General features: G+C 44.9%; 1 protein-coding gene across 3 annotated transcripts; it reads right to left on the reverse strand.

Moving 5' to 3' along the window:
- Window positions 1-178: 178 nt before the first annotated feature.
- MANSC1 (MANSC domain containing 1) lies at window positions 179-27,744 on the reverse strand. 3 transcript variants are annotated; one of them, XM_062194837.1, is made up of 5 exons: window positions 27,600-27,744; window positions 22,295-22,472; window positions 20,234-20,569; window positions 9,580-9,720; window positions 179-2,765 (listed from the first exon to the last, which is right to left on the reverse strand). In XM_062194837.1, exons 3-5 carry the CDS (start codon window positions 20,454-20,456, stop codon window positions 1,897-1,899), a joined length of 1,233 nt encoding a protein of 410 aa, XP_062050821.1. In that variant the 5' UTR covers window positions 20,457-20,569; window positions 22,295-22,472; window positions 27,600-27,744; the 3' UTR covers window positions 179-1,896. The 3 variants fall into 3 exon arrangements, with proteins under 3 accessions (XP_062050821.1, XP_062050820.1, XP_062050822.1); XM_062194836.1 differs by lacking the exon at window positions 22,295-22,472; XM_062194838.1 differs by lacking the exons at window positions 22,295-22,472; window positions 27,600-27,744 and adding an exon at window positions 21,727-21,817.
- Window positions 27,745-27,934: the final 190 nt, after the last annotated feature.

Raw genomic sequence — 27,934 nt, forward strand, 5'->3', positions numbered from 1 at the left:
AGTCTGTTCCAGCCCCTTCCTGCATTTCTCATCATTGCTGTCCTTGTTAACCAGCTACTGCCCTCTAGTGCTTACTGTCGAAAATTCTTGCCTGAAACCTACTGTTCTTTCTTAAACCTAAATACAGTGCATGGATTTTTAGTATAATTATACATTATTATCTTCTAGTACAGAGTGCTTGATGTACATAATTGGCTGTATTATTTTTTAAAGATTTATTTCAAAGTCAGAGTTACACAGAGAAGGAGAAGCAGAGATAGAGAGGTCTTCCATCCGCTGGTTCACTCCCCAATTGTCCACAATGGCCAGAGCTGTGCCGATCCGAAGCCAGGAGCCAGGAGCTTCTTCTAGGTCTCCCATATGGGTGCAGGGGCCCAAGTACTTGGGCCATCTTCTACTGCTTTCCCAGGCAACAGCAGAGAGTGGGACCAGAAGTGGAGCAGCTTGATCTTGAACCGGCGCCCAGATAGGATGCTGGCACTGCAAGCGGTGGTTTTACCACTGTGCCACTGCACCAGCCCCATGCAATTTTTTTTAATTTTCTTTTTTAAAAATTGAGACAACATTAATTCTATTTTCATATTTAAAAATTCTATTGGCACCTGAAAGGGACCAGACTCCACCTCAGGACAAGGCATTAAATGGACCAAGAAAGCTTTCTAGACTCTAAGTTATCCTATCTGTAACTTATCTGGCAAACTCTTTATTTCAAAGCATTTCCCAGAAATTTGAATAACCTATCAGTAAAAATTATAGCACACTAATCTAAGTATTATGTGTTATTTTCAATGCTATTCCAAATAAGGTTAAAAATGACTGCTGGCCAAGTTTAGACAAAGATTTATAATTAACATTGGTACAGTTACTTAAAGAGGTATTTATTTACTTGAAAGGCAGAGTAACAGGAAGGGGGAGTCAGAGAGAGAGAGATTGATCTTCCAACTGGTTCATTCCCCTAGATGCCTGCAAAAGCTGGGGCTGGGCCAGTCAGAGGCCGGGAGTCTGGAACTCTATCCAGGTCTCCGATGGGATCCAGGGACCCAAGTACTTGGGCCATCATCTGCTGCTTTCCTAGGTACATTAGCAGGAAGCTGGATCAGAAGCAGAGGAGCTGGGACTAGAATCAGCACTCTGATATGGGTTGCAGGCAGCACAAGCAGCAGCTGACCCCACCATGCCAAATTGCCTGCACCAGTACTGGTACAATTAAAACTTAGTACAAGCTTAGACGTAGTCTATAACCTTAAAAAAAAAGTTGACTAGAACAGACCCAAGTGGATTTGGCCATTTTTCAGAACTGATTTATCATTTTCTCCACTCAGGCTAATATTCTGTTAAAACTCCCCCCAAAGGAATCTCTTTGCCCATTAATGGGAACTGGGGAGAGGGGAGATTGTCATTTTATCTCGGAACACATATTTTCAGCATTTAATCATTTTGCTGATGGGAATAAATTGAAAATTATCCAGTTGGATGTGTCACTTACAAGAACATCCCTGAGCAACAAAAGATTTATTCAAATGTTTAATTGGAAGAGACTACATCTGGAATAGGTTTTACTGGAATTCATATAAAAAGGAAAGTGAACCCATTAGAACTAATATCATAAACAAGGATTTTATCTGGAACCAGAAAAACCAGAACTATTAGTGGATTGGAATCTTGATGTCCTTTTTTTTTTTTTTAACAGCAGTTATGCATTATTACTGTAGGTAGAGCTTTATTTTCAGAGAATATTCTAGAAGCAGACCATTCAAATCTCCTAACCTAGTCACTTTGCCCCCTCCTCCTCAAAAAAGAAACAAAAACAAAGTGCGGGGGGGGGGGCACGTTCCTGTGAGGCTGGGACATCTAGGCTTCTGTCAGGAATGAACCGAGGGGCGTTTAGCTTTGTCCTTAGATGTCCACGTAGATGCCATTGATCAGATAATCAAGCCGTGAGTAGCGCTTCCTGCGGAGGGACTCGGCGAGAATCCTGCCCAGGAGGACAAGGCCTATGAGCAGGAACAGGACGCCCAGCAGCAGCGTCCCCACGAGAAGCCACTTCTCAAGGGGGAGGTGACCGCGGCCCGCCGGGGCCCTGGCCTCCCCGTCACCCCGAGGGGCAGCTCCATGCTTAGAGGACGCCTCCACTTCTGACAAAGACAGCGTGGCAGGGTCCTGTGTGTCCCCAGGAAGCGGAGTGACGCTGGTGATTTTTTCCCTAGGCACCGGGACAATGGTGCCTTTCAGGTCGCTAGGTGCCTGGAAGGTGGTGGTGGGAGCTGCTGTTGTGGCCATGGCTTGGGGTGTTGGGGGCAGAGAAGTGACAGTGGTTATCCCTTGAGCCGTGGTGGCCTCCAGTGGCCACACAGCCACAGAAGGTGCCACTGTGGATGGGAGAGCCACAGTCTTTGGGGTAGCAGAGTCGGCACGTGGAGAAGCAGTTGCCCCAGCAGCTGGGGGCGTAGCCACCTTTTTAGGCGGCAGCTTAGCCATCTCCTGTTGGGAGGAAAATGGTGCCCCCTGAGAAAGGCCTTTTTCTTGATCAGCAGGAATCCATGGCAGACTCACTTGCTCCATCTTGAAGAGCTTCTCCAAGGGACGTGGGGACCCCACCTTCTGGGACAACACATCTTTCCATGAGAGGTTGGTGGACTTTGAATAACCAGGTGATGGAAGAGTGAGTGAGGGCGTGGCTGCCTGTGGCCAGTGGCCGTGTAAGAGAGAATCTTCTCCAGTTGGCTCCTGGCTCGGCACATCAGTCTTGGCCAAAGATGGAAAATCTGAACATGGAGAGAAAACAAAAGGGGGACTGAACATAGAGGTCTATGCAAAGGCAAGTTTAAAAAATGCAAGCTTATCAGCTTGTTTGAGTGTCATTGAAATGTGCAAGATGGAAAACCACAAATGCTCACTCGGAATCTGACCACACTGCCTGCCCACCAGATGCTGTGACCAGTGTCAGGGAACGCAGGGGCAAGATGCCTGGAGGTGGATCAGGTGCACACGCACGGCAAGCGGTGGGAGCCATGAAGCAGAGATACTAAGGCAGGAAGGGGTCTGGGAAGATGGGCATGTGAAGGGGCCAGGACGACGTGGGCAAGAAGGGCTGGCAGGGAGAATGTGGGCATGGGGCATGAGCCCCTGCAGGATGTGCCCACCAGGACGAAGATGACAAGTGGCCATCGGGACAGATTTCACAAGGAGGGCATGGGGCAGGCAGGGAAGGGAGAGTGAGACGATGGAGTCCGGTGAGGAGGCAGAGTTCCCGGGATGCGCGCAGCTGACAGGTGCGAGGCTCTGACTGTAGGGAAGTGGAAGGCATCAGGAGGGTCTGGTCTCTTCTGAGGACACTGAGCCCAGACAGTGGCAGAAGATTGCTGAGGTTTTCAGACCCAAAATTTGGGACACGTGATCCCAGCACTGCACTCAGAGCAGGGAGGCTGTCTGAGGGATTTTGAATTTTCACTCCTAAAGATTAAAATTTTATAGCCAATATGTTGGGTCATGTGGGCAATGGGATCAATATTGGAAATACAGACATAAAGAGCAGAAAAGTACTCAGAACCAGGCATTTGGCACGGTGCTTAAGATGCTGCCTGGTACCTTGTGTCCCAAAATTGGAGTTCCTGAGTTCCGGTCCCAGCTCTGTTTCGAGCTCCAGCTGCCTGCTGGTGTACACCTTGGGAAGCAGCAGGCAGCGGCTCAAGCCCTTGGGCTTCTGCCATCCTTGTGGAAGACTTAGTTTGAGTTTCAGGTTAGCTTAGGTCTGGCCCAGCCCTGGCTGTTGTGGATGTTTAGGGAGTGAACCCATGGATGATAGATCTCTCTCTCTCTCTCTCTTACAAATAAAATGAAGAACATTAAAATAAAATAAAAAAAAAAAAAGCTGAATACTTCCGAGTTCTGATTCATTCTGCGGAGGAAGCAGCCTCAGGTCCTGCTCAGGCTGGAGAAAGTACACAGTTTTGCTTTCAGTCACACCCACCACTTATCACAGTGCAAACTGGAAAGGCTTGTTAAAGCAGTCAGGTGCAGCGAGTGATAATTTCAATTGCTCTGTACATATTAACTCTGCTGCCTGGGTAATCACTTTACTGAGATTAGAACTGCACAAAGCACAAGGAAAGAAGCGAAGAATTTCTTAGAATGTCTCTCCTGCTTCCTTCCCTCTCTTCTTTCTCAATTCTTCTCAATGTCAGCTTTTAAATTACAACCTCCCTCCTCCCTAACCTGCTCTCCCCCCACCCCCCAGCCGTGGGCACTTCAGATGTATATTATCTGTGACTACTCTCCAAGCCTCCGCCTCCAAACAGCCCTTTAAAATGGTTACTTATTAATCCATCCAGGATAGGTGTCAGCCAACTGCGGTCCAACGGACCAGTCTGGCTTTGGATGGTTTGCAAGCTCAGTGTGTTTTAAACGGTTGTAAAAAAAAAAAAAAAAAAAAAAAAATTCAGGGTCCAGGTGTCCTGTGGCAACAGATTAAGCCATATCCCCATATCAGAGTGCCAGTTTGAGTCCCCACTGCTTCACTTCCAATAAAGCTCCCAGCTAATGTGGGATGGAGGAGAGGGGAAATGGCCCAAGAGCTTGGGCCCCTGCCACCCATGTGGGAGACCCAGATGGGCTTCCAGGCTCCTGGCTTAAGTATGGCCCAACCCTACCTGTTGTGGCCATTTGTAGTGTTAATGAGAGGTTGGAAGCTCTCATTCTCCCTCTTGTCACTCTGCCTTTCAAGTAAATAAAATAAACCTTTAAAAAAAAATCAGAATAGTGCTTTGTGACAAATGAAAAGTATGTGAAATTCAAATATCAGTATCCATAAATAAAGTCTTATTGACACATAGCTATGCTCATGTGTGTACACATTGTCTTTGGCTATTTTCCTACTACAAGGTTAGAGATGAGCAGATACAACATGTTGTGAATGAATCCCAAAGCCTAAAATACTGACCTGAAAAGCCTGAAATATTATTTGGTTCTTGCCAGAAAAAGGTGGCAGGTACCTGATCTTGAATATAGTACCCTACCATAATATAGAATTTGGATGTCTGAGGTTCCTTTTACCTTCAACAGTGTAGAATTGTTTTTTGCAATAGGTGATATCACATTCAAAGTATCATCTTAAGATAAACAGCATTTGTATTTTTAAGTCAGATCAGTTTTTTTAGAGTTGTACAAATATCACTACATCGAGTTTTAGAACATTTTAAAAAGATTTATCTATATGAAAGAATTACAGAGAGAGGGAGGGAATGAGAGAGAGGGAGAGGGGGAGGGAGGGAGAGAGAGAGAGAGAGAGAGAGGTCTTCCACCTGCTACTTTACTCCTCAAAAGCCTCAATGGCCAGAGCTGAGCCAGGCCAAAGCCAGGAGCCAGGAACTTATTCCAGGTCTCCCAGGTGGATGCAGGGGCCCAAGCACTTGGACTGTCTTCCACTGCCTTCCCAGGTGCATTAGCAGGGAGCTGGATTGGAAGTGGAACAGCTGGGACTTGAACCAGCACCCACATGGGATGCCAGCACTAAAGGTGGCAGTTTTACCCACTACACCACAGTGCTGGACCCAAGATATTTTTTTTAAAAGGAGTTGGGACAGGCATATGCATAGCAGTTAAGACACTGCCCAGGATGCTTGCGTCCCGTATCAGAGTGCAGAAGTTTGAATCCTGCTTCCACTTCCAATGCCAGCTTCCTGCCAATGCACACCCTGGGGGAGGCAGCAGGCGATGGCGTAAGTACCTGGGTCCCTACCACCTACACAGTAGGCCTGAATTGAGTACTGGGATCCTGGCTTCAGCCTGACCCAGCCCAAGTTGTTGCAGGCATGTAGCGAGTGAATCATGGATAGAAGATCTATTTCTGTCTCTGTCTCTCTGCTTTTCAAATAAAATAAAAATATTTAAGAAATGAAAAAGCCTTAAAATCTTAATGATTCAACATAATTCATTTTAAAGTTAAAAAAAGATCATTTAAATAAGCGTTCTGTGAGGTCTATGACATCAGAACTTAAATAAGGCCATTGAAAGGAACCACCAGAACAGCTGTTTTCTCTTTCAAGCATGCAAGCTCATGAAGAAAGCAAAGTCAGGCCAGTCCCATTTCTTGATAAGATCCATCTATTGGCAAAGATCCCAGAAGCACAGAGGGCTCTGCACACCTGCCCCATTTACCTCACCCACAGATGTGTGCACTGGGGCGTGGTACTTTTCCTGCTCATGCAGTGATGAGCTGCACAGGGGCTGGGAGGGCTGTGCCCTCAACTCCCGAGTTTCATTTTCAAGCAACTTCACTGAATCAAAACATGAGGGGTTGGGACAAGTGTTTAAAGCAGCAGTTAAGCTGCCACTTGGGATGCCCGAATCCCATATCAGAATGCCTGGTTCAAGTTCCAGCTACTCCACTTCTGATCCAGCTTCCTGCTAATGTGCACCCAGAGAAGCAGCAGAGGTGGCTCAAGTACTTGGGTCCCTAACACCCACCCACTGGGAGACCTGGATTGAGTTCTCAGCTCTTGGTTTTGGCTTGGCCCAGCCCTGGCTGTTACAGGCTTTTGGGGAACGAACTAGTAGATAGAATATCTATTTCTTTCTCTCTCCCTTTCAATTACATATATATATATATATATTTATAAACAATAAAAAAAATTTTTTAAATGAAGGACTCTCACTTTGGTAACTAACTGAGCAACCAAATTCTGTTTATTTTATTTCTGAATTCTGTTCTTCCAGTCCTTGGTAGAAATGACCACAAAACTGCAAGATAAAAATTAAATAATGTGAAGCTGCAATGGTTTTATAGAGTGAACAAAGCTCTCTGTCTTCTTCCAAACATTCAATCTGCAAAAGCTAGCCCATCAATTATAGGAAATAGGATCCCTCTGGAAATAAATCACCAGATATCTGTATTTCATTTCACTCCAAATAGGAGGCAGATAATTTGTTTCCAGTGATGTAATCTGATCCATCAACAGGTGCAGATTCAGAAACAGAATCACAAACACAAATGGACACAGACTAACTGTATAGTATGTCCAAGGGTGGGTGCGACCTTACCACTCGCTTTGTGCTGATGGCACCCTCTGGTGGCTACTATAAGAACTGTTCGATTCTAATTCCAATTCATTGCCCTCACACTCCCTTAAAAGGTGTACATGTATGATGAATTTCCTTCTCTCCTGTTTCCATTGGCAGAAAGAGAGAGAGAGAGAGAGAATCTCCTATCCACTGATTTATCACCCAAATGCCTGAAATGGAAGCCAGCAACTGGGAACTCATCGCCAGCAACTGGGAACTCATCCACATCTCTCATGTGGGTCCCAAGGACCCAACTACTTGAGCCGTCACCACTGTCTCTTAGGATGCACACTAGTAGGGAGCTGGAAGCAGAGCTGGGACTCGAACCCAGGCACTTTGATATGGGATGTGAGTGTCCCAAGCACTTTCTAACCTCTAAGCAAAATATCCACCTACTTCTTCTCTGATACATACATTATAAAAGCAACAACATGGTAGAAGAATTAGGAATATTAAAAACAAATTCAACTGTTAGTTTCTATAATCTATCTCAGCAACAAATAATTTGTATACAAATAGTTTCTGCTTCATGCTCCTGTTTAAGGGAATGCTGGGTACATCAGGTTTCCCTGGTTCATAAAGTCACCTATACAACACCAGAGTGGGCAGGCATTTGGCACAGCGGTTGTGGCTTAGAATGCTTGTGACCCGAGTTCAAGACTTGACTGCTGCTAAATCCAGCTTCCTGATAATGCTCTTTCTGGAGGTAACAGGTAATGGCTCAAGTAGTTGGGTCTCTGTCACCTATAAGGGAAACTCAGATTGAGTTCCTGGTTCCTGGGTTTGGCTTGGCCCAAACCCAGCTATCATGGGTAATTCTGGGGAATGAGCCAGCTGATCAGAGATCTCTCTCTGTCTGTGTATATGTGTGTTTTTCTGCTTTCCAAATTAATTAATTAATTTTTAAAATCTCCATGTAGCATGCTGGCTTAAACACTTCCAACTGCTACTCATCACAATCTAAAATAAAAACTCTCTCCTGTTTAACAAAGCTTCATGTGATCTGACCCTCTCACCTGGCATCCTAACCACTGAGCCATACGCCTATCCCAGGAAATATTTCTGGACTGAATTTCCCTCCAGGTCTACACAATAAAATCCAGTGAGCTTGATTTCAGATAATGTGACTGTGAAACAATGAGAAACATAGTAGAATGTCACACATTCTCATGAGCCTTAGCCTTTTCCCAACAGTTAACTTGGGGACCTGTATTCCAGTGTTGTTGGCATTGCTTTAAAGGAGTGCTTCAAAACGATGCATTAGGGGCTGGCACTGTGGTATACCGGGCTAAGCCACCACCTGCAGCACCGACAACCCATTTGGGTGGCAGTTCATGTCCAGGCTACTCCTCTTCTGATCCAGCTCTCTGCTATGGCCTGGGAAAGCAGTTAAAGATGGCCCAGTGCTTGGGCCGCCACACCCACGTGGCAGACCTGGATGACACCCCTGGCCCCTGGCTTCGGATCAGACCTGCTCTGGCTGTTGCAGCCATTTCGGGAGTGAACCAACAGATGGGAGATCCCTCTGTCTCTCCCTCTCTCTGTGACTCTGCCTTTCAAATAAATAATCCTTAAAAAAGATGTGTGTACCTTCTACCACAGAAAAGCTAAAAATAGAAACAAAACAGAACAAAAGCCATCAGGGCCAGTGCTGCGGTACATCGGGTTAAAGCTCCAGTCTGCAGCCCCAGCATCCCGTATAGCTGCTGGTTCAAGTCCCGGCTGCTCTACTTCTGATCCAGCTCCCTGTTAATGCACCTGGGAAAGCAGCTGATTCAACTCCTTGAGCCCCTGCATCCATGTGGGAAGCTCCTGGCTCCTGGCTTTGGATCGGCTCTGGCTGTTGTGGCCATCTGAGGAGTGAAAAAGTGGATGGAAGAGGCCGGCGCCGCGGCTCAACAGGCTAATCTTCCGCCTTGTGGCGCCGACACACCAGGTTCTAGTCCTGGTCGGGGCGACGGATTCTGTCCCGGTTGCCCCTCTTCCAGGCCAGCTCTCTGCTGTGGCCCGGGAGTGCAGTGGAGGATGGCCCAAGTGCTTGGGCCCTGCACCCCATGGGAGACCAGGAGAAGCACCTGGTTCCTGCCATCGGATCAGCGCGGTGTGCTGGCCGCAGCGGCCATTGGAGGGTGAACCAACGGCAAAAAGGAAGACCTTTCTCTCTGTCTCTCTCTCTCTCACTATCCACTCTGCCTGTCAAAAAATAAACAAATAAAAAAAGATTTTAAAAAAGTGGATGGAAGACCTCTGTCTCTCTCTCTCTCTCTGTCTCTACCTCCCTCTGTAACTGTCTTTCAAATAAATAAAATAAATATTTTTAAAAAATCATGAAGAGGCCTGTCCATGGAAAGTAAATTTTTGTTAATAAACTGAATCTCCAATGATGAGGTTGTCTGGTGTGTCTTCATATTTGTGAATCCTTTTGGTGGTTTTATTTGGAGTCTTAAAGAAAATCTTTCACATAAGCCACATCCTTCAACAATTCCAATCACAGAAGAAAAAGCATCAGGCTTTCTTTACCTCGAATTATCCTGTAGCTCTTAAGTCCTTTTGCTGGTTTCAGTGGACAGGCTTCCTCACTGGGACAGAAAAACAGGTAGCAGTTGGGCTGTCCGGCAGTTTTTCGAGTATCGAAGATCATCAGGTTACACGCCTTGTCTCCTGCAAGGAAAGGTTTCATCAGCATGATTTTGAAATAGTGTGTTTCTAAAGAGGATGGTACGTAGGAAGACCTTCACTTACCCCAGTGCCCAGTGCCAACAACCTAGTTCATTTTGTTCTCTAGCTTGCTGCTCACTCAATCACTCCCTTTCCCTTAGTTTGGTCCCTTATATAGCAATTTTACGAGAGATTGGGTTTAGGGGACTGGTGTTGTAGGCTAATGGGTGCTGGTTCGAGTCCTGGCTGCTCTACTTCTGATCCAGCTCTTTGCTATGGCCTGAGAGAGCAGTGGAAGATGGCCCAAGTGCTTGGGCCTCTGCACTCATGTGGGAGACCCGGAAGAAGCTCCTGGCTTCTGGCTTCTGATTGGCTCAGCTCTGGCCATTGCAGGCACTTGGGAAGTGAACCAACGAATGGAAGACCTCTCTTCCTCTCTCTGCCTCTGCCTTTCTATAACTCTGCCTTTCAAATAAATTAATTAAAAAAAAAAGACATTAGGTTTAAACATCTGAGTTTAAGGTAACCTTTGGCAAATCTAGCTTTTGATAGGACATTGAATTCTATAGAAATAAGCCTTCTGTTTGCTGAAACGTTCATCACTAGGGACACAGAAACACTGGCTCTGTCACCTTTGCACAACTTAAAATTGAGTTGGGCCATAAGAAATGGCTGGAACTGTTAGGGATTTGGGGGATCTCCTGTATCCTGAAGGTGACTCAGGCACCTGGAAAGCCATCAGTCTGGTTTCTTGGGTGCAGTCAGTAAATATTTAATCACGTTGGGTGTCATGCCTCCTTCCAGGAAGGATCCGAGTAACGTACAGAACACAAGAACTATCCTTTCATTTTCATCAGTCCCATTCTTCTTAGGGCTTTTCTTTGCACTTGCCCTCTTGTTTTATAATTTTTACTTTTCTTTTTCCCTTTCTCCCTCATTTTTTATTTTTTTTAATCCAGCAGTATTGTTAATTTTTTTTTTTTATTTATGTGAAAGACAGTGAAGGACAGAAAAGGAGACAGAATCAGACACCTTCCATTTGATGGTTTACTCCTCAAAGGCCCTCAACAGCCAGGGCTGGGCCAGGCCCAGCCAAGAACCTATTCTGGGTCTCTTGTGGGTGGCAGGGACACAACTTGAACCATGACCACTGCCTCCCAGGATGTGCATTAGCCTGAAGCTAGAAGCAGAACAGATTCGAGAGCCCAATCTAGGCAATCGCACATGGAGTCCTAATCCCCATCCCAAACGCCTGCCCTCACCTTCACTCTCAACTTCCGCTTCTAGTTTTTTCCTCCTCTTACATTCAATAGAATTTATCTTCTTTATTCATCATGGTCTACAGCTTTTTTTTTTTTTTAAAGTTTTGATGTATTAGTTATTTAGAAAGGCAGAGAGACAGACAGAAGACAATGTTCCCATCTGCTGATTCACTTCCCAAATACCTCGAATGGCCAGATCTAGGCCATGCTGAGCCCAAAGTCAAGAGTTCAATCCAGATCTCTCATGTGGATGGCAGGGACCCAGTCACCTGAGCCATCACTGCTGCCTTCCATGGTCTGCATTGGTAGGAAGTTGGAGTCAGAAACTAGAGCCTGGAATTGAACCCAGGTACTCTGAGAAGGAATACAGGCGTTCTGAACCACTAGGCTAAACACCCACCCTAGAGCTGGTTTGTTAAGAATGGGTAAGGCCCAGTCTTACACCTTGGTCTGTGACCACTCTTGAGAGATTAGCATACCCCTTATCAGGTTGAAGGTTAAGGAGCACAGAGGCTGATTATTAAGAACACACATTCTGAGGGCTCTTTGAGCAAGGCACCCTAAGGCCATCTCAATAAGGTGAGTAGAGGCTGCTGCGGCCTGCGCATGACAGGAAGATTTTAACAGAGGGATAAATCAGCAGTCCCCTCTGACTTTGTCTAGCCTGGAGGGTTGGGGGGGGGCAGGCTTACTTAGGCCCCTGAATCTCCCCTCCCCCACACTGTCACAGAACCCAGTCTTGCCTTGCCAAGGTGGAGCACCAACCAACTCTTACTGGTTAGGCAGCTGGCCCTGGGAACACCAGTTCTTTCAGTATAGAGGGGAGGCTTGTGGGGCCGAGAGTGGATTCCCTGTGCCCTACGACAGTGTGACAGGGTGTGCGATAGGGGGTGGCTGGGTCTTTCAGCAGTTGCTGTGTCTGGTTCAGAGGCCTGGGGTTCTGTGCTCATACTGAAGAGTGAGCGGATCCTTGGTGCAGTTCAGGGGCTTGCACAGGTGAAGTGCCTGGGCGCTGTGAGGCTGAAGGAGGGCTCGACCTGAGTCTCTGGTTCACCTTGGCAGAGAGGGGCCGACACTGTGATCAAGCCAACTGACATGATCCTTTCCTCCTCACTGCTGCAAACAGACATCTCCCACGCCCAACGTGGGTGTCAGCATGGACTCCCGCCCCACCCTGCAGTGCTGGCCAGAGCTCCCTGGCCACGCCCAGCACACGCCTTGGGTATCCACTGAAGGAGCAGATACGCCACTAAGCCCCAGAGCATATTTCAAAGACAAATTTGACAGAGGAGAAGACCAACAAGTATTTCTACAAATGCCTAAAAATAAATGTAAAAATACAAGAAGCGTGAACAAGGAAGACAATATGACTCCCCAAAAGGAATACAACAATACTTCAATATTAGAATGTGAGGATGGAAAGATTAATGAAGTATCTGAAAATGGATTCAAGAGAATGATCACAAGATTGCTCTCAGCCTTTCAAATAAATAAATAAATCTTCAAACAAAAAATATTGTTCAAAAACACAGAGCACATACATGTGATAAAAAAAAATCCATGCATGACATGGATGAAAAATTCTGTTGAGAGATAAAGATATTGAAGAGGATTCCAACTGAAATATTAGCAAAGAATAATTCAATATATCCAATAGAAAATACAGTGAAAGCATCAACAGACTTGATGAGGCAGAAGAAAGAATATCCGAGCAAGAAGACAATCCTTGGAAATATATCTTAGTCATACAGAAAAAAAGAAAAAATTAGAAAAACCAAAAATAGTATTTGAGATTTATGGAATACAATCAAACAACCAAACATATGAGTCTTGGGGGGGGGGGTGGGCAGTATTGTGGTGCCTGAAGCGCTGGCATCCCATATGGGCACCGGTTTGAGACCTGGCTGCTCCACTTCCAATCCAGCTCTCTGCTGTGGCCTGGGAAAGCAGTGGAGGACAGCCCAAGTCCTTGGGCCCCCATACCAGTGTGGGAGACCCAGAAGAAGCTCCTGGCTCCCAGCTTTGGATCGGCGCAGCTCCGGCCGTTGCAGCCAATTGGGGAGTAAACCAGGGATGAAAGACCTCTCTCTCTCTCTGCCTCTCCTCTCTCCGTATAACTCTTTCAAATAAATAAATAAGTCTTTTTTTTTAAAAAAAAAAGTCTTGGGAGTTCCTGAAGGTATAGAAAGAGAGAATGGATTAGAAGGCCTATTCAATCAAATAGTAGCAGAAAACTTCCTTAATTTGGAGATGGAAAAGGATGTCCAAGTACAGGAAGCACATAGAACTCCTATCAGACATGATCAGAAAAGATCTTCAGCACAACACATTATAGTCAAACTATCAACAGTAAAACATAAAAGAAATATACACGAGATAAATGCCAGATTACCTTCAGAAGATTTCCAATTAGACTGACAGCTAATTTCTCATCTGAAACCCTAAAGGATAGAAGAGAAAGGAGAGACATAGTCCAAGTCCTAAAGAAAAAAAAACAAACTGTCAACCCAGAATACTGCACCCAGCAAAGCTCTCATTTATAAATGAAGGTGAAATAAAGACCTTCCAAAACGAACAGAAATTGAAACAATTTGTCGCCGTTCATCCATTTTTTTTTTTTTTTTGACAGGCAGAGTGGACAGTAGAGAGAGAGACAGAGAGAAAGGTCTTCCTTTTTGCTGTTGGTTCACCCTCCAGTGGCCGCCACGGTAGGTGCGCTGCGGCCGGCGCACTGCGCTGTTCCGATGGCAGGAGCCAGGTGCTTCTCCTGGTCTCCCATGGGGTGCAGGGCCCAAGCACTTGGGCCATCCTCCACTGCACTCCCTGGCCACAGCAGAGAGCTGGCCTGGAAGAGGGGCAACCGGGACAGGATCGGTGCCCCGACCGGGACTAGAACCCGGTGTGCCAGCGCCGCAAGGCGGAGGATTAGCCTATTGAGCCGCGGCGCTGGCCTCGTTCATCCATTCTTACAAACAATATTTAAGGACGTGCTACACACAGAAACAGATTGTCATCATCATAAAAGAGCATGAGGACAGAAGATCTTCTCATAGAAGTACAAAGGAAATTAAAAAACAAACCATAGGAATATTTATGGAAAAATGGCAGGACCAAGACGTTACTTATTAATAGTCACGTTGAATGTAAATGGCCTAAACTCTCCAATTAAAAGATACAGACAGGCAGAATGGATTAAAAAACAAGACCCATCTATTTGCTGCCTATAAGAAGCACACCTCACCAACAAAGATAAATGCAGACTGAAAGTTAAAGAATGGAAAAGATATTTCATGCTAACAGAAAGCAAAAATGAGCAAGTGTAGACATCTTAGTATCAAATGAAATAGACTTTAACATAAAAACCATTAAAAGAGACAAAGAAGAGCACTATGTAATGATTAAGGGAATCAACTCAACAGGAAGATATGACTATAGTAAAGGAATATGCATCCAGTGCCAGAGTGCCTGACTATTTAAAACAAATGTTAATGGATCTAAAGGAGACATAGACCCCAATACAATAATAATGGGGGACTTCAACACCCATTCATCATTGGACAGATCAACTAGACAAAAAAAAAAAAATCAAAGAAACAGAACAAATCTACATTACGGGCTAAATGGGCATAACTGATATCTACAGAACATTTCATCCTACAACTGCAGAATACACATTGTTTTCACAGTACATGGATGGACCACATGCTGTCATAAATCAAATCACAACAAATCCAAAAAAAGTGAAACCATACTGTGTGTTTTTTCTGACCACAATGGAATGGCGCTAGAAATTAACAACTTAAGAAACTCTAGAAAATATGCAAGCATGTGGAGACAGAATAACATGCTCCTGAATGAACAGTGGCTCATAGAAGAAACCAGAAGGGAAACAAAAAATTTCTTATAAATGAATGAAGATGACAACAAAAATATCAAAACTTATGGGATACAGCAAAAGGAATGTTAAGAGGGAAGTTTATAGCAGTTAGTGCCTACATCAAGAAATTTGAGGCCGGCGCCGTGGCTCAACAGGCTAATCCTCCGCCTTGCGGCGCCGGCACACCGGGTTCTAGTCCCGGTCGGGGCACCGATCCTGTCCCGGTTGCCCCTCTTCCAGGCCAGCTCTCTGCTGTGGCCAGGGAGTGCAGTGGAGGATGGCCTAAGTGTTTGGGCTCTGCACCCCATGGGAGACCAGGATAAGCACTTGGCTCCTGCCATCGGAACAGCGCGGTGCGCCGGCCGCAGCGGCGGCCATTAGAGGGTGAACCAACGGCAAAGGAAGATCTTTCTCTCTGTCTCTCTCTCTCTCTCACTGTCCACTCTGCCTGTCAAAAATAAAAAAAACAAAAACAAAAAGAAAAAAAAAAAAGAAATTTGAAAGCCATCAGTAAATGATCTAACAACACTCTCTAGGACCTAGAAAAACAAGAACAAATCAAACCCAAAATTAGTAGGAGAAAAGAAATAATTAAAATTCGAGACAAAATAAACAAAATTGAAACAAACAAAACCTAATACAAAAATCAGTGAAACGAAGAGCTGGTTTTTTGAAAAAATAAGCAAAACTGAAACACCATCGTACTGTACTAACTAACCAAAAAATTAAATTAATAAGTGGAGAAGACCCAAATTTAAAAAATCACAGATGACGGGCCGGCACTGAGGTGCAACAGGTTAAAGCCCTGGCCTGAAGTTCCGGCATCCCATATGGGCACCAGTTCTAGTCCCGGCTGCTCCTCTCCCGAGCCAGCTCTCTGCTGTAGCCTGGAATAGCAGTGGAAAATAGCCTGAGTCCTTGGGCCCCTGCACCCACATGGGAGACCTGGAAGAGGTTCCTGGCTTCAGATTGGCACAGCTCTGGCTGTTGCGGCCAGTTGGGGAGTGAACCAACAGATGGAAGATGCCTCTTTTTCTGTCTCTACCTCTCTCTGTAACTCTGCTTTCAAATGGATAAAATAAATCTTTAAAAAAAAATCAGAGATGAAAAAGGAGATATTACAACTGACACTACAGCAATAAAAAGAATCATCAGGAATTACTAAAAACAGCTATATGCCAACAAACTGGAAAATCCAGAAGAGGGGCTGGCATTGTGGTGTAGAAGGTTAAGCCTCCACCTGCAGTGCTGGCATGCCATATGAGTGCTGGTTTGAATCCCAGCTGCTCCACTTCTAATCCATCTCCCTGCTGGTGTGCCTGGGAAAGCAGCAGAAGATGGCCCAAGTTCTTGGGCCCCTGCACCTGTGAGGAGACCTGGAAGAAGCTCCTGGCTCCTGACTTTGGATTGGCATGGCTCCAGCTGTTGCAGCCAACTAGGGAGTGAACCAGCAGATCAAAGACCTTTCTCTCTGTCTCTCCCTCTCTGTCTGTAACTCTACCTCTCAAATAAAATCTTAAAAAAAAAAGTAATGGGCAAACATGAAAAGACATTTTTCAAAAGGATGAAATTCAGATGGCCAATAGACACATGAAAAAATGCTCAGGATCACTAGCCATCAGAGAAATGCTAATCAAAACCACAGCGAGGTTTCACCTCACCCCAGTTAGAATGGCTCTCATACAGAAACTAAAAAACAGTAAATGCTGGCGAGGATATGGGGGAAAAGGTAGCATAATACACTGTTGTTAGGAATGTAAACTGGTACAGCCATTGTGGAAGACAGTATGGATATTCCTCAGAAAGCTAAAAATAGATCTAGCATATGACTCAGTCATCGCTCTCCTGGGAATTTACCCAGATGAAATGAAATCAGCATTTGAAAGAGTTATTTGTACTCCCATGTTCAGCAAAGCTTAATTTATAATAGCTAAGATATGGAATCAACCCAGACCTCCATCAACTGATGACTAGATAAAGAAAATGTGGTAAATAAACACTACAGAATACTACACAGCCATAAAAAGAATTTTTCAACAAAATGGAAGCAACTAGAAACCATTATGCTTAATGAAATAAGCCATTCCCAAAAGGACAAATAGGTTTTATATGATATTTAGTAGTTAATATATAAAAAAAATACAGGAATGAAACAGACATTTCTGATTTGATTGTTGTTTGTAGCCCTTGTTTATACTCTTGAACTGTGGTCTTTATATTTTTTTACTCATTAAATATTTGGTCAGTCGTGCATTAAGGCTGTGATTACAGAGTAGGGCAAAATTAAGTATTTGCAAAAATTAAAGAAAAGGAAGGAAGAAGGGAGATTGAGGGAGAGAGACAAGGAAGGTATTATGTTTATCTTAGAATTGTACCTATGAAATAGATGAAATCTGTTCTCTATATTAATAATTTTTTTAAAAAATAACAAAAAAACTAAAACACATGTTCTACCAACTACCCCTATTATGTCTAGTCAGGCTACAGATACGGATCAACCCCGACTTGTCAGATGGGAAAGAAGCCTTAACCCTCAAAGGTTTGTTATTATTATCAAATATTTATTTATTTGAAAGGCAAAGTGACAGAATGGATGAGACAAAAACAGAGATACTTCTGCTAGTTCTTTCCCCAATGCCTTCAAGAGTCATGGTCAGGCCCGCTAAAGCCAGGAGCCAGGATTTCCATCCAACTCTCCTCTGTGGGTGGCAGGAACCCAAGTCCTTGGGACACCAAGCACTGCCTCTGAGCTGCATTAGCAGGAAGCTGGATCAGAGCACAGAGTAGCTGGCATGGATCAGGCACTCCAATATGGACTGGGGGCACCCCCCAAAAAAAGTGGCTTAATCCACAGGGCTTGATTATGTCACCTCTCACCTTACCAGATAACAAGAAAGGCATTCCCACTTTCCCTTTCTTGGTAGTGTGATACCTACAATACCATTTTTTTTTTTTGTCAGTTAATTTAACGGGAGAGTTGATAAGTCCTCCAAATTGTCTGCAACATTTTTTTTGTCCTTTGTGCTTATGCACAAAGATTTTCCAAGAATCTATGTCTACCATCGAAGTGCCTTTTGAACTCTCAACAGTAAAAAACCGCTGTTCAGTAAATGAGCAGAAAGCCCGAGTTCCCTTTGGCTTGCAGAATACCTCCTGTTTCAGAACTGGGAAGAGATATAGACTTATCCTGTGTTCCAGCAAATACCCACACTTCATAGCAGTCAATCCTATTGGCAGGTGATGTTGCAATTCCACACAAATGTTTCTGTCAACATTTAAGGAAAAGCTAGTAGTTTAAGTTTCTGTCAATTTCATAAGTTACTTCCATCAATAGCACCCAAAAACATACTGCTCATTTTGAGACCATTCAAGGGAGTTTTCCTCATGACACCAATCATGTGGTGTCTCTGGAGACAGCTCTCCCACAATAACAACTCAAGTCGATCCTGAGCCTCACTACTCAGAGTTAGCATCAGCGTGCATGGCATAAGGGCTCAGTTCCGCAAGACCATCTTCCCTCCGGAAGCCAGGAGCAAGCATCAGGGCTCCAGGTTACCACACTTCTATGCTACTTGGCTACAAACTCAGGGGTTCCCACAACCCTTCCCTTCATGTTTGAGAATCTGCTGGAATGACTGCTAGAAGTCAGGAAAGTGATGCACTTACTATTACGATTTATCACAAAGAATATAAATGACCAGCCAAATGCAGGGCAGACTGGGTGAGGTTCCTCAAGGTCTTGCACACAGAAGCTTCTGTCCCTGTGGAAATCGGGTGTGCCACCTCCTGGCACATGCATGTGGTCACCAACTTGGAAACTCCCTGAACCCCATCATTTAGGGGCTTTATGGGGGTTACATTACGTAGGTATAATTGACTGAATTCATCAGCCACTATGATTAAAACTCCATCTTCAGGCCTTCCTAGGAGGTCAGGGTGGGGGTGGAGCAGCTGAAAGTTCCAAGACTCTGATCAAGGAGTTTGGTCTTTCCGGTGGTGGCATCCAGCTAGAGGGGTCTGTCCTCTCACCAGCAAAAACTCATGTCTGGGTGAAATGGGCTCAATGTAAATAACAAATGATATGTTTGAAAGAGATTCAAACAGACAGAAAGACAGAAAAAAAAAGCTCTCATTTGCTGCTTCATTCTCCCAACTTCCACAATAGTTGGGGATGGGTCAAGCTGAAGCTAGAGGCCTGGAACTCAATCTAGATCTCTCACGTGGATGGTAGGGATCCAACCAGTTGAGCCATCATCCATTGCCTTCCAGTGTTGTCATCAGCAAGATGGAATAGGGAGCACAAGCACTCCGATATGACATGTTAGCATCCCATGTGGTATCTTAATCTCTATGCCAAACGCTCCCCACATACATATTTAATATTTGCAATCTGATGGGTTTAGACAAATGTATAAATCCATGATACCATCACCATAATTAAGTAATAAAAATATGCATCACCTCACCTCCAAAAAAAAAAAAAAAGATATGCTCTTGCCACTCGGGAAATTTCAGCTGAGGACAAAGACAACCCCCCCCCCCCACAGCTGTATCTTATTATACCATAGTTACTCTAGCGAGACAAGGAACTAAGGGTGTAAGAGTAAACACCTGATTTTGGCTAACTAGGCTAACTAGGCTCTCCCAGGCTCCTTGATGGCAGGACCCTCTCCGTGTCACTCACTGTTTTATCCCTAGCACCTGTAGTGCCCAGTTTGGCTATTTTCACTCAGAGAATTAGGACAGGGTCATAAGCAAAGCCGAATGATGACCACTCATACTTCCCTGTGCAATGTGCAGATTAGAAGCCTGCAGTATGCAAAGGCCTGGCTCCAACCTAAGAGCCTCTGTCTCCCTCCATCTGCGTCAGGTGAATACCAACCCTCCCCTTTACAGTCCCAGAGGCCATCAGAGGCTTTCTAACTTTTCCTGCACCAGCATCTCCACGGAGATCCAAGGAGCAGAGATTCTGTGCTTCCACTCAGGGATGCATCAAGACTTTTATTTCTTGTCTCAGCTCCCTTTCTCAGTTGACACGACCCATGTAATATCACACCCCGTATTTCCATCTCCCACAGTGACAGCAGCTAGGCATCTAAACAGCACCCCACCTCTTGGGATTCTAATTGACCATTAGGACATAACAACAGTGGTTCTCAAACTCTCGTCCTCCCAGTCACTTGAGCAACATACACAGGCTCATCAGTAAACTCCCCTGAGCTTGGATGAGGAGAGGGCACACTTGTGGAAAATTCCCTGGTGGTTTTGTCACCTAACTTCTACCCCACTGAGAATCACTGGCATGAACCACTCAGCCACATCCACCAGCTACTTCAGTCACAAAGCACAAGGGATGAAGGGGTGCCTAAGGATTCACCTGCTATATTTCTTGTTGAACAGCAAGACCTACTGCAGTCTTGTTGAGTTGGCGTATGCACGGGCTCATTGCCGCGGATTCCTTTAGAAATAGATGCCTGGATGTCAATGACAACATCCGAAAGGCTCTCGTTGAGGCAGTTCTGACCGGTGGACAGCCTTAGAGTCAGGAAACAAAAGATGACCCCAATGTAGGTCAAGCTCCGCCCTTCCTGGAAGGACATTTTAAATGGCGGTGTAGCCTTGGTCTTTCAAGGTCACAGAGGACCTGTCTTGGTCTTAGTTTGCTTAGCTTGCTTCAGGAAGGCCGCACAGGTTATAGGATTTCTTCTTCTTCCTTGAACAAAAACAGAAAATCATCAGTGAATTTTCTTTCTTTTTGTGAATCAAATGTTTATTTATTTGGGGCCCGGCAGTGTGGCAAAGCAGACAAAACTGCCTATGAAGCCAGCATCCCCTACAGGTGCTTGTTCATGTCTTGGCTGCTTTGGTTTTTCTACTTCTGATCCAGTGCCCTGCTAATGACCTGAGAAAAGCAGCAGAAGATGGTGCAAGTGTTTGTATCCCTGCCAGCCACAAGGGAGCTGAATGAAGCTCCTGGCTTTGGCCTGGCCTGGCACTGACCATTGTGGTCATTTGGAGGAGTGAACTATGTGATGGAAGACCTCTCTCTCTGTCTCCACTCTCACTGTAACTCTGACTTCCAATTAAATGAATAAATAAATCTTAAAAAATTTATTCTCTTATCTGAAAGGGGAGAGAGAGAGAGAGAGAGAGAGAGAGAGAGAGAGAGAGAGAATATGTTCTATCTACTGGTTCATTCCCCAAATGCCTGCAACTGCATGGACTTGACCAGATGCAAGCCAGGAATCCAGAATTCAATCTAGGTCTCCCATGTAGGCAGCAGGGACCCAGTGACCTAAGCCATCACCTGTGTCTCCCAGGGTGAATACTAGCAGAAAGCAGAGCATCAGAGGACTGGGGACTCAAACCCAGATACTCTAATGTGGGATGTTCAAAAACACTGTGCCAAACACCCACCCCTCATTTCCTTTGAGTCAATGAAAAAGACCCAGGCACAATTTGAAGGACAGAAATATTTTGTAATTTGCTTCATTTTTAAGAGATTGAAAACAACCTCTCATTAAAAACTTGGCAAAAAACTAGTAAGCTGGACATAGGTACCATCCCATCAAAGCTTAGGAGCTGACAGTACTTACTGTGGACTTCAGAGCAGAATGGCGACTGCAGATGTCCAAGTTTGTCCAAGTTATCAGGAATGCTATCCCATGCTGGGAAGACGCCCTGCAGCTGGTTCCCAGGTAACAGGACCTTACAACAAGGTCTGGGACCAGGCAAACATCTACAGTATCTTATGGAGTGAACTTTACCTCTTAGGACCAAGTAGGAGGAGTGGCTAATGACCCCATTGTTTGCCTCTCTCCACTTATGGAGAACATCCAGGGTGGGAATGAGAGTGGGAATGTCATGTACCTTCTCAACGCTAATCAAGCCTGCTAGCTGTGACCAGGCTTTTCGATTTTCAGTGTGATTGATGACCACACGGGCATCTGTATTGTTCAAACCTGACTCCACACACGTGCTTACCCTGAAAGAAAAGTACAAAACCTGTAGCCAAATTCAGGCTTAGGGAAACAGCCAACTCAGATACTGACTGCTTTAAACTCTCAGTTTGGGGTCGGCACTGTGGCGCAGTAGATTAAGCCTTAGTGCTTGGGCCCCTGCACCCACACGGGAGACCAGGAAAAAGCTCCTGGCTCCTGGCTTCAGATTGGCGCAGCTCTGGCCGATGCAGCCATTTGGGAAGTGAACCAGCGGATGGAAGACTTTTCTGTCTCTAGCTCTCACTGTCTTTACTCTACCTCTCAAATAAATAAAAATCTAAAAAAAAAACAAAAACAAACAAAAAAAACCTCAGTTTGACTCACTACTTGACTTTAACTTTCATTTTTCAATCAGACTCCAAATATTTCACTCAACAGTACGAAGGAAGAAGTAGAAACAAGAGCCCAATCTGAGTTCCAATTCATCCACTTCTTACCTCTCACTAAGGTGAGAAGAGGACATAAAATTTCTAGTGATTGAAGAAGCAGTGCTCACAGGTTGGGCATTCTTCCTTTCTCAGTGATAACAACCAGGATTTTTACATCATCTACTGAGAGGTAGGCATGGTGTTCAGCAATTAACATATACCACTCTCTCAAACCCTCATAGCAATCCTGCACAAAAAAGAAAAAAACAGCTATTATGTCTTTCATTAATAATGAAGAAATTGAGGCAGGCTTTTTGTTGTTGCTGTTTATTCTTTAAGTATAAAACCAAAAGCAGATAACTCTAATAATCTAATTCTAGCAATTAGCCAATCAGCAGGGGGACTATTCTAGCTCAGCTGAGGGAAATTTTAGGGACAATATTCTATTTGATACCTTTAAAAACCCAAACATCACACTATGTATAGCACCAACTTCATTGGTAAGCTGGGTTTTTGAGCAAAAAGAAATGTTAAGCTGGTAAAAAAAAATACCAGAAGCTCTCCTCACCTTCCACTCCCTCACCTCAGCATTTCCAGAACACAGTGTTCACTGAAGAGTGGGTTAGAACAAAGTTACTGCTTCTGGGGCCGGCTTTGTGGCGTAGGGGTAAAGTCACTGCCTGCTGTGCCAGTATCCCATATTGGGGCCGGTTCAAGTTCTGGCTGCTCTACTTCTGATCCAGCTCTCTGCTATGGCCTGGGAAAGCAGTAGAAGATGGCCCAATTACTTGGGCCCCTGCACCCACATGGGAGACCTGGAAGAAGCTCCTGGCTCCTGGCTTCGGATTGGTGCAGCTCCTACTGTTGCAGCCACTGGGGCGTGAACTAGCAGATGGAAGACCTCTCTCTGTCTCTCTCTTTCTATCTATAACTCTGCCTTTCAAATAAATCTTTTTTAAAAATTACTGCTTCTTTAACCTTTCTTTGGTCATGACCCCTTTAGCAGTCTGAGGAAGCTTTAGATTTTTCCAGGAGACATGTCTTGAAATGTATACAATATATAGGATTACGCAGGAAGCCAACTGTATTGAAATACAATTATCAAATTTTTAAATGTGCCTACAAAATTCTGATGAAAGAAACCAAAAAAGATCTAAATAAATGGAGGGGGATTCCATGACTGTGGACAGGGAAACCCAGTATTGTTGATGTTATGGGAGTGGGTGTTTAGCTTAGCAATTAAAATACTTGCTTCCACATTGGAATACCTGGGTAGATACCTGGCCAGCTCTTGATTCCAGCTTCCTTCCAATGCAGACCATGGGAGGCAGCAGGGATGGCTCAAGTAATTGGGTTCCTTCTGTTCAGTGGGAGACATGGATTGAGTTCTTGGCTCTAGCTCTGGCCTTTGTCCAGCCCTTGCCATTGTGGGTATCTGGAGAGTGAGCCAGCAGATAGGAGCTCTCTGGCTTCATGTCTCTCTCTGCATGTGTCTCTCTAGCTTTCATATTAAAAAAAAATTCTAAAAAAAGATGTCAGGAGTGGGAGTTGTGGTGCAGAGAGTTAATGTAGTATCTGTTCCACCTACATTCCATATTAGAGCGCAGGTTTGAGTCTCAGCTACTCCACTTCCAATTTGGCTTCCTTTAAAATGCCTGGGAAAGCAGTAGCTGATGGCTCAAGTATTTGGGCCCCTGCCAGCCACAAGGAAGACCCAGACTGGCTCAGGGTTTGGCCTGGCCGCAGTCCTAGTTGTTGTGTGCATTTGCAGAGTGAATCAAGAGATGGAAGATCACTCTTTCTGTCTCTCCTTTTCTGACTGTCACTGAACATCTCAAATAAATAAATCTTTAAAAGAAAAAAGATGTCAGTTCTCCCCTACCTGATTTGTAATTCAATACATTTCCAATAAAAACCTTAGCAAATTATTCTGTGAATATCAACAGATTTATTTTAAGATTTACATGCAGATGCAGAAAGACCAAGAATAGCCAGCACAATACTCAAGAAAAACAAAGCTGGAGTACTGACATGGACTTCAACCCTGAGTGTAAAGCTACAGTAATCAGGGCTGGTGCTGTGCAGTGTCAGCATCCCATATGGGCACTGGTTCGAGTCCTAGATGCTCCACTTCTGATCTAGCTCTCTGTTATGGCCTGGGAAAGCAGAAGATGGCCCAAGTCCTTGGGTCCCTGCACCTGCTGGAAGGAGAAGCTCCTGGCTCCTGGCTTCAGATGGGCCCAGCTCCAGCAGTTGTGGCCATTTAGGGAGTGAACCAGCAGATGGAAGACCTCTCTCTCTCTTTTTCTGCCCCCCACCGCCTCTGCCTCTCTCTGTAACTCTGCCTTTCAAATAAATAAATAAATAAATCTTTAAAAAATATCTATAAAAAAGCTACACTAAATAAAAAAATGTGTAGTACTGATGAAAGAATAGACAAATAGATCAATGGAATGAAAGAGTAAGCCTAGAAATAAAACCACACAAATAAAGCCAACAGAGTTTTGAGAAAGGAGCTAAGCAGTGTGGAAATGATAGTCTTTTCAAAAATGATACTGGAAAAATTGGATGTCTACACACAAAAAATAAATCTAGACAAAGACCTTACACCTTTCACAAAAATTAACTCAAAACAGATTAGAGTTGAATGTAAAACACAAAACTATACATTTCCTAGGAGATTACACAGGAGAAAATCTTTGTGATTTTAGCTCAGTTACTGAGTTTTTAGATATAACACCAAAAAGTACAATCCAAGAAGGGAAAAACTGACTTGGATTTGATTACAATTAAAAACTTGTGCTTTATAGAAAACTTTGTTAGGAGAGAATGAAAAGACAAGCCACAGACTTGGAGATAATATTTGTAAAACACATATCTGATAAAGGAATGGTATCTAAAATACACAAAAACTCTTAAAACTCAAGAATAAGAAAAAAACTCAAAAATGGACAAGATCTAAATGGATACCTCATCCAAGAAGATACACAGATGGCAAATAAGCATATGAAAAAGTGCTCAACATCTTATGACTTTATGGAACTGAAAATTCAAACAACAAAGAGATACTACTACACACTTACTAGAATGGCTAAAATCCAAAAAACTGACAACACCAAATGCTGGCAAGCATGTGGAGCAATAAGAATTCTCATTATTTGTTTGTGGGAATGCAAAATGGTGTATCCACTTTGGAAAACATTTGGCAGGGGCCTGTGGTGTGGCACAGTGGGTTAAGCTGCAGCTGGTAACACTGGTATCTCATATCAGACCACTAGTTCAAGCCCAGAGGCTTTCTCAATCTAGTCCCCTGCTAATGTGCCAGAGAAGGCAGTAGATGATGACTCACATACTTGGGTCCCTGTCATCCACATAGGAGACCCAGATGGAGTTTTGGGCTCCTGGCTTTGGCCTGGCCTGGCCTGGCCTCAGCCCTTGCAGTCATTTAGGGAGAGAACCAGCAGGTGGAAGATTCTCTCTCTCTCTTTCTCTCTCCCTATAATTCTGCCTTTCAAATAAATAAATAAATCTTAAAAAAAAAAACAAAAACCAAGATCAGTATGTGGTAATAGAATGCAAATATAATACCTCCCCTGCTGTCACAATGTCTGTATTTAGTGAAATAGTAATATTTGGTTCTCATATGTCAGCCTGTGCCATGCAGTTTACACATATCATCATTTAATCCATACAAGAATCCAATTGAGATAGATCCTATTGTCCTGATTTTCAGTTAAAAATTGTGTGACATATTTAATATTATAGTAAATAACAAGTGGTATATTTACTTAACAACAAGTGGCATACATAATAAATGCCATAATTTTGAAGCAGTGTTGAGTGTGAATAATAATTTGAAATATATACTATAAGGACCATGACATGAAAATATCGGTGATTTCTACTGGTGGCGAATCATAGCTACCATCAATACTACTATGGCTTCTGCCTCTACTTCTTTCAAAGGAAATGAGACTTTTCAATCAGACATTAGTGAAATAATAAATTTTTCAACCCATGTTCACAGACTTCCTGAATTCTATTCAAGGACACCTTGGGCATCATCTACTCTCTAGGGTAAGACTCCTAGCCCATATGGGAGTGCCTGGGTTCTAATCAAGCTTCACGTGTGCCATGGGAGGCATAGATTGAGTTCCTGGGTTCTGGCTTTAGATAGGCCCAGCTCTGGCTGTTGCAGGCACCTGGGGAGTGAACCAGAGGATGGAAGATCTCTGTGTCTCTTAGAAAAACAAAAGCAAAACCACATTGCTAAAACTAAAAACAAAACCCTAGCACAGGTTACTTAAAGTGCTGTCACATTTTGCAAGCCTTTTTAAAGATGTATTTGTTTATTTGAAAGGCAGAGTTACAGAGAGAGGGGCAGAGACAGAGATCTTCCATTTGCTAGTTCAGTTCCCAAATGGCTGCAACAGGCAGGGCTGGGCCAGGTGGAAGTCAGGAGCTAGGCACTCCATTCAGGTCTCTTACATGGATCACAGGGGCCCAACCATTGGGCCATCTTCCTCTGCTTTCCCAGTCGCATTAGCAGGGAGCTGGATGGGAAGTGGAGCAGCCAGGACTGGAACCTGCGTTCCTAAAGGATGCCGGCATTGCAGGTGGTGACTTACCCTGTAGAGCCCAACAGTGGTCCCTGCAAACCTGTATGTAGTTCCAGGGAAACAAAAGAGACAGCCCAGGCCCCAGCGTTGGTCTGAATGGATTCCGAAAGCCTCCCCACAAGCTTTTGCAAAGAAATCAGAAGCATGTGAGGGGACTGGGCAGGAGCTGTATACCGTGCTCAGCCTCCGCACACCTCCAGGACCCCAAAAAGTACTGAAGAGCTGTCTCCTTGGAGTCTTCTCCATTATCCCTTAAGCCTTAAGGCCCCCAAATCGAGGAGCATCCTGTTGAAACAGAGTGGGGAAAGGATACAGGTGGGCGAGCGGGCAAAGCCCCGCTCCAGGCCTGCTTGCTCCACAGTCCCTGCCCTTTGCAGGCTACAGAGAAAGTACTCCAGACAAGGGAAATCATTTCACTCGCAGGGTATTCTAACTGATCAAGATGCGGCTACCGTGCTACCGAAAAGGAGGCAATCAGCAGGTTCAGGAAGAAGTACAGGAGACAGACCACGCAAGACAAGACGGGAAATTTCCCCTTTCCTTTTTAGGAAACGCGGCTCGCCCACTGAACCGGTCTGCTTCTCCCGCTGCCATTTACGGCAGGTGCCTCGCCGTTGCCCGGCGATCCCTTTTGGGATGCTGCAGCGACACAAAGATCCCGGTCAGCCCTTATTCGTGCAGGTCTGGACCCTCGGATGCCGCGGCCCTCGGGACGCAGTGGGCAGCTCGGGAAGGAAGGGCGGAGGCGCCTTTACCTGGCGGTGAGGGGCCCGCGGGGGCCCCTGTTGCCCTCCGGGTGCGAGGACAGCTCGGTCACGCTCGCGGGAAGGACCGGCGAGGACAGCAGCCGACGCTCCGCAGCTCCCGCACTGGCCCGGCGGGTTTTGTGGTTAGCAAGTTCCTGCTTCCGTTGCAGCCACAGAAAGTTTGCGGCGGGGGGAAGGGCACATTCCTGCCCTGCAACCCGGAGCTGTTTCCCAGCGACATCCAGCGAGGTCCCCTTGGCACTGGCGGGGATCGCGAGTCCCTCCCCGTGCAGGTCTGGGGCACCCCTGCGCCAGCGCTGAGCCCCCGAGGGAGCCTGCGATCC

Source organism: Lepus europaeus, chromosome 6, assembly GCF_033115175.1.
Source record: "Lepus europaeus isolate LE1 chromosome 6, mLepTim1.pri, whole genome shotgun sequence".
NCBI lineage: Eukaryota > Metazoa > Chordata > Mammalia > Lagomorpha > Leporidae > Lepus > Lepus europaeus.

What these genes read in the sequence shown, in the direction of transcription:
- MANSC1 (XM_062194836.1), bottom strand. Translation starts at nt 20,456, where the DNA reads ATGTCCTTCCAGGAAGGGCGGAGCTTGACCTACATTGGGGTCATCTTT. An exon ending in TTCAACAAGAAATATAGCAG is followed by an intron (nt 9,721 to 20,233) that starts GTGAATCCTTAG and finishes CTTTCCTTGCAG; the next exon opens with GAGACAAGGCGTGTAACCTG. An exon ending in GAGCTACAGGATAATTCGAG is followed by an intron (nt 2,766 to 9,579) that starts GTAAAGAAAGCC and finishes CTCCATGTTCAG; the next exon opens with ATTTTCCATCTTTGGCCAAG.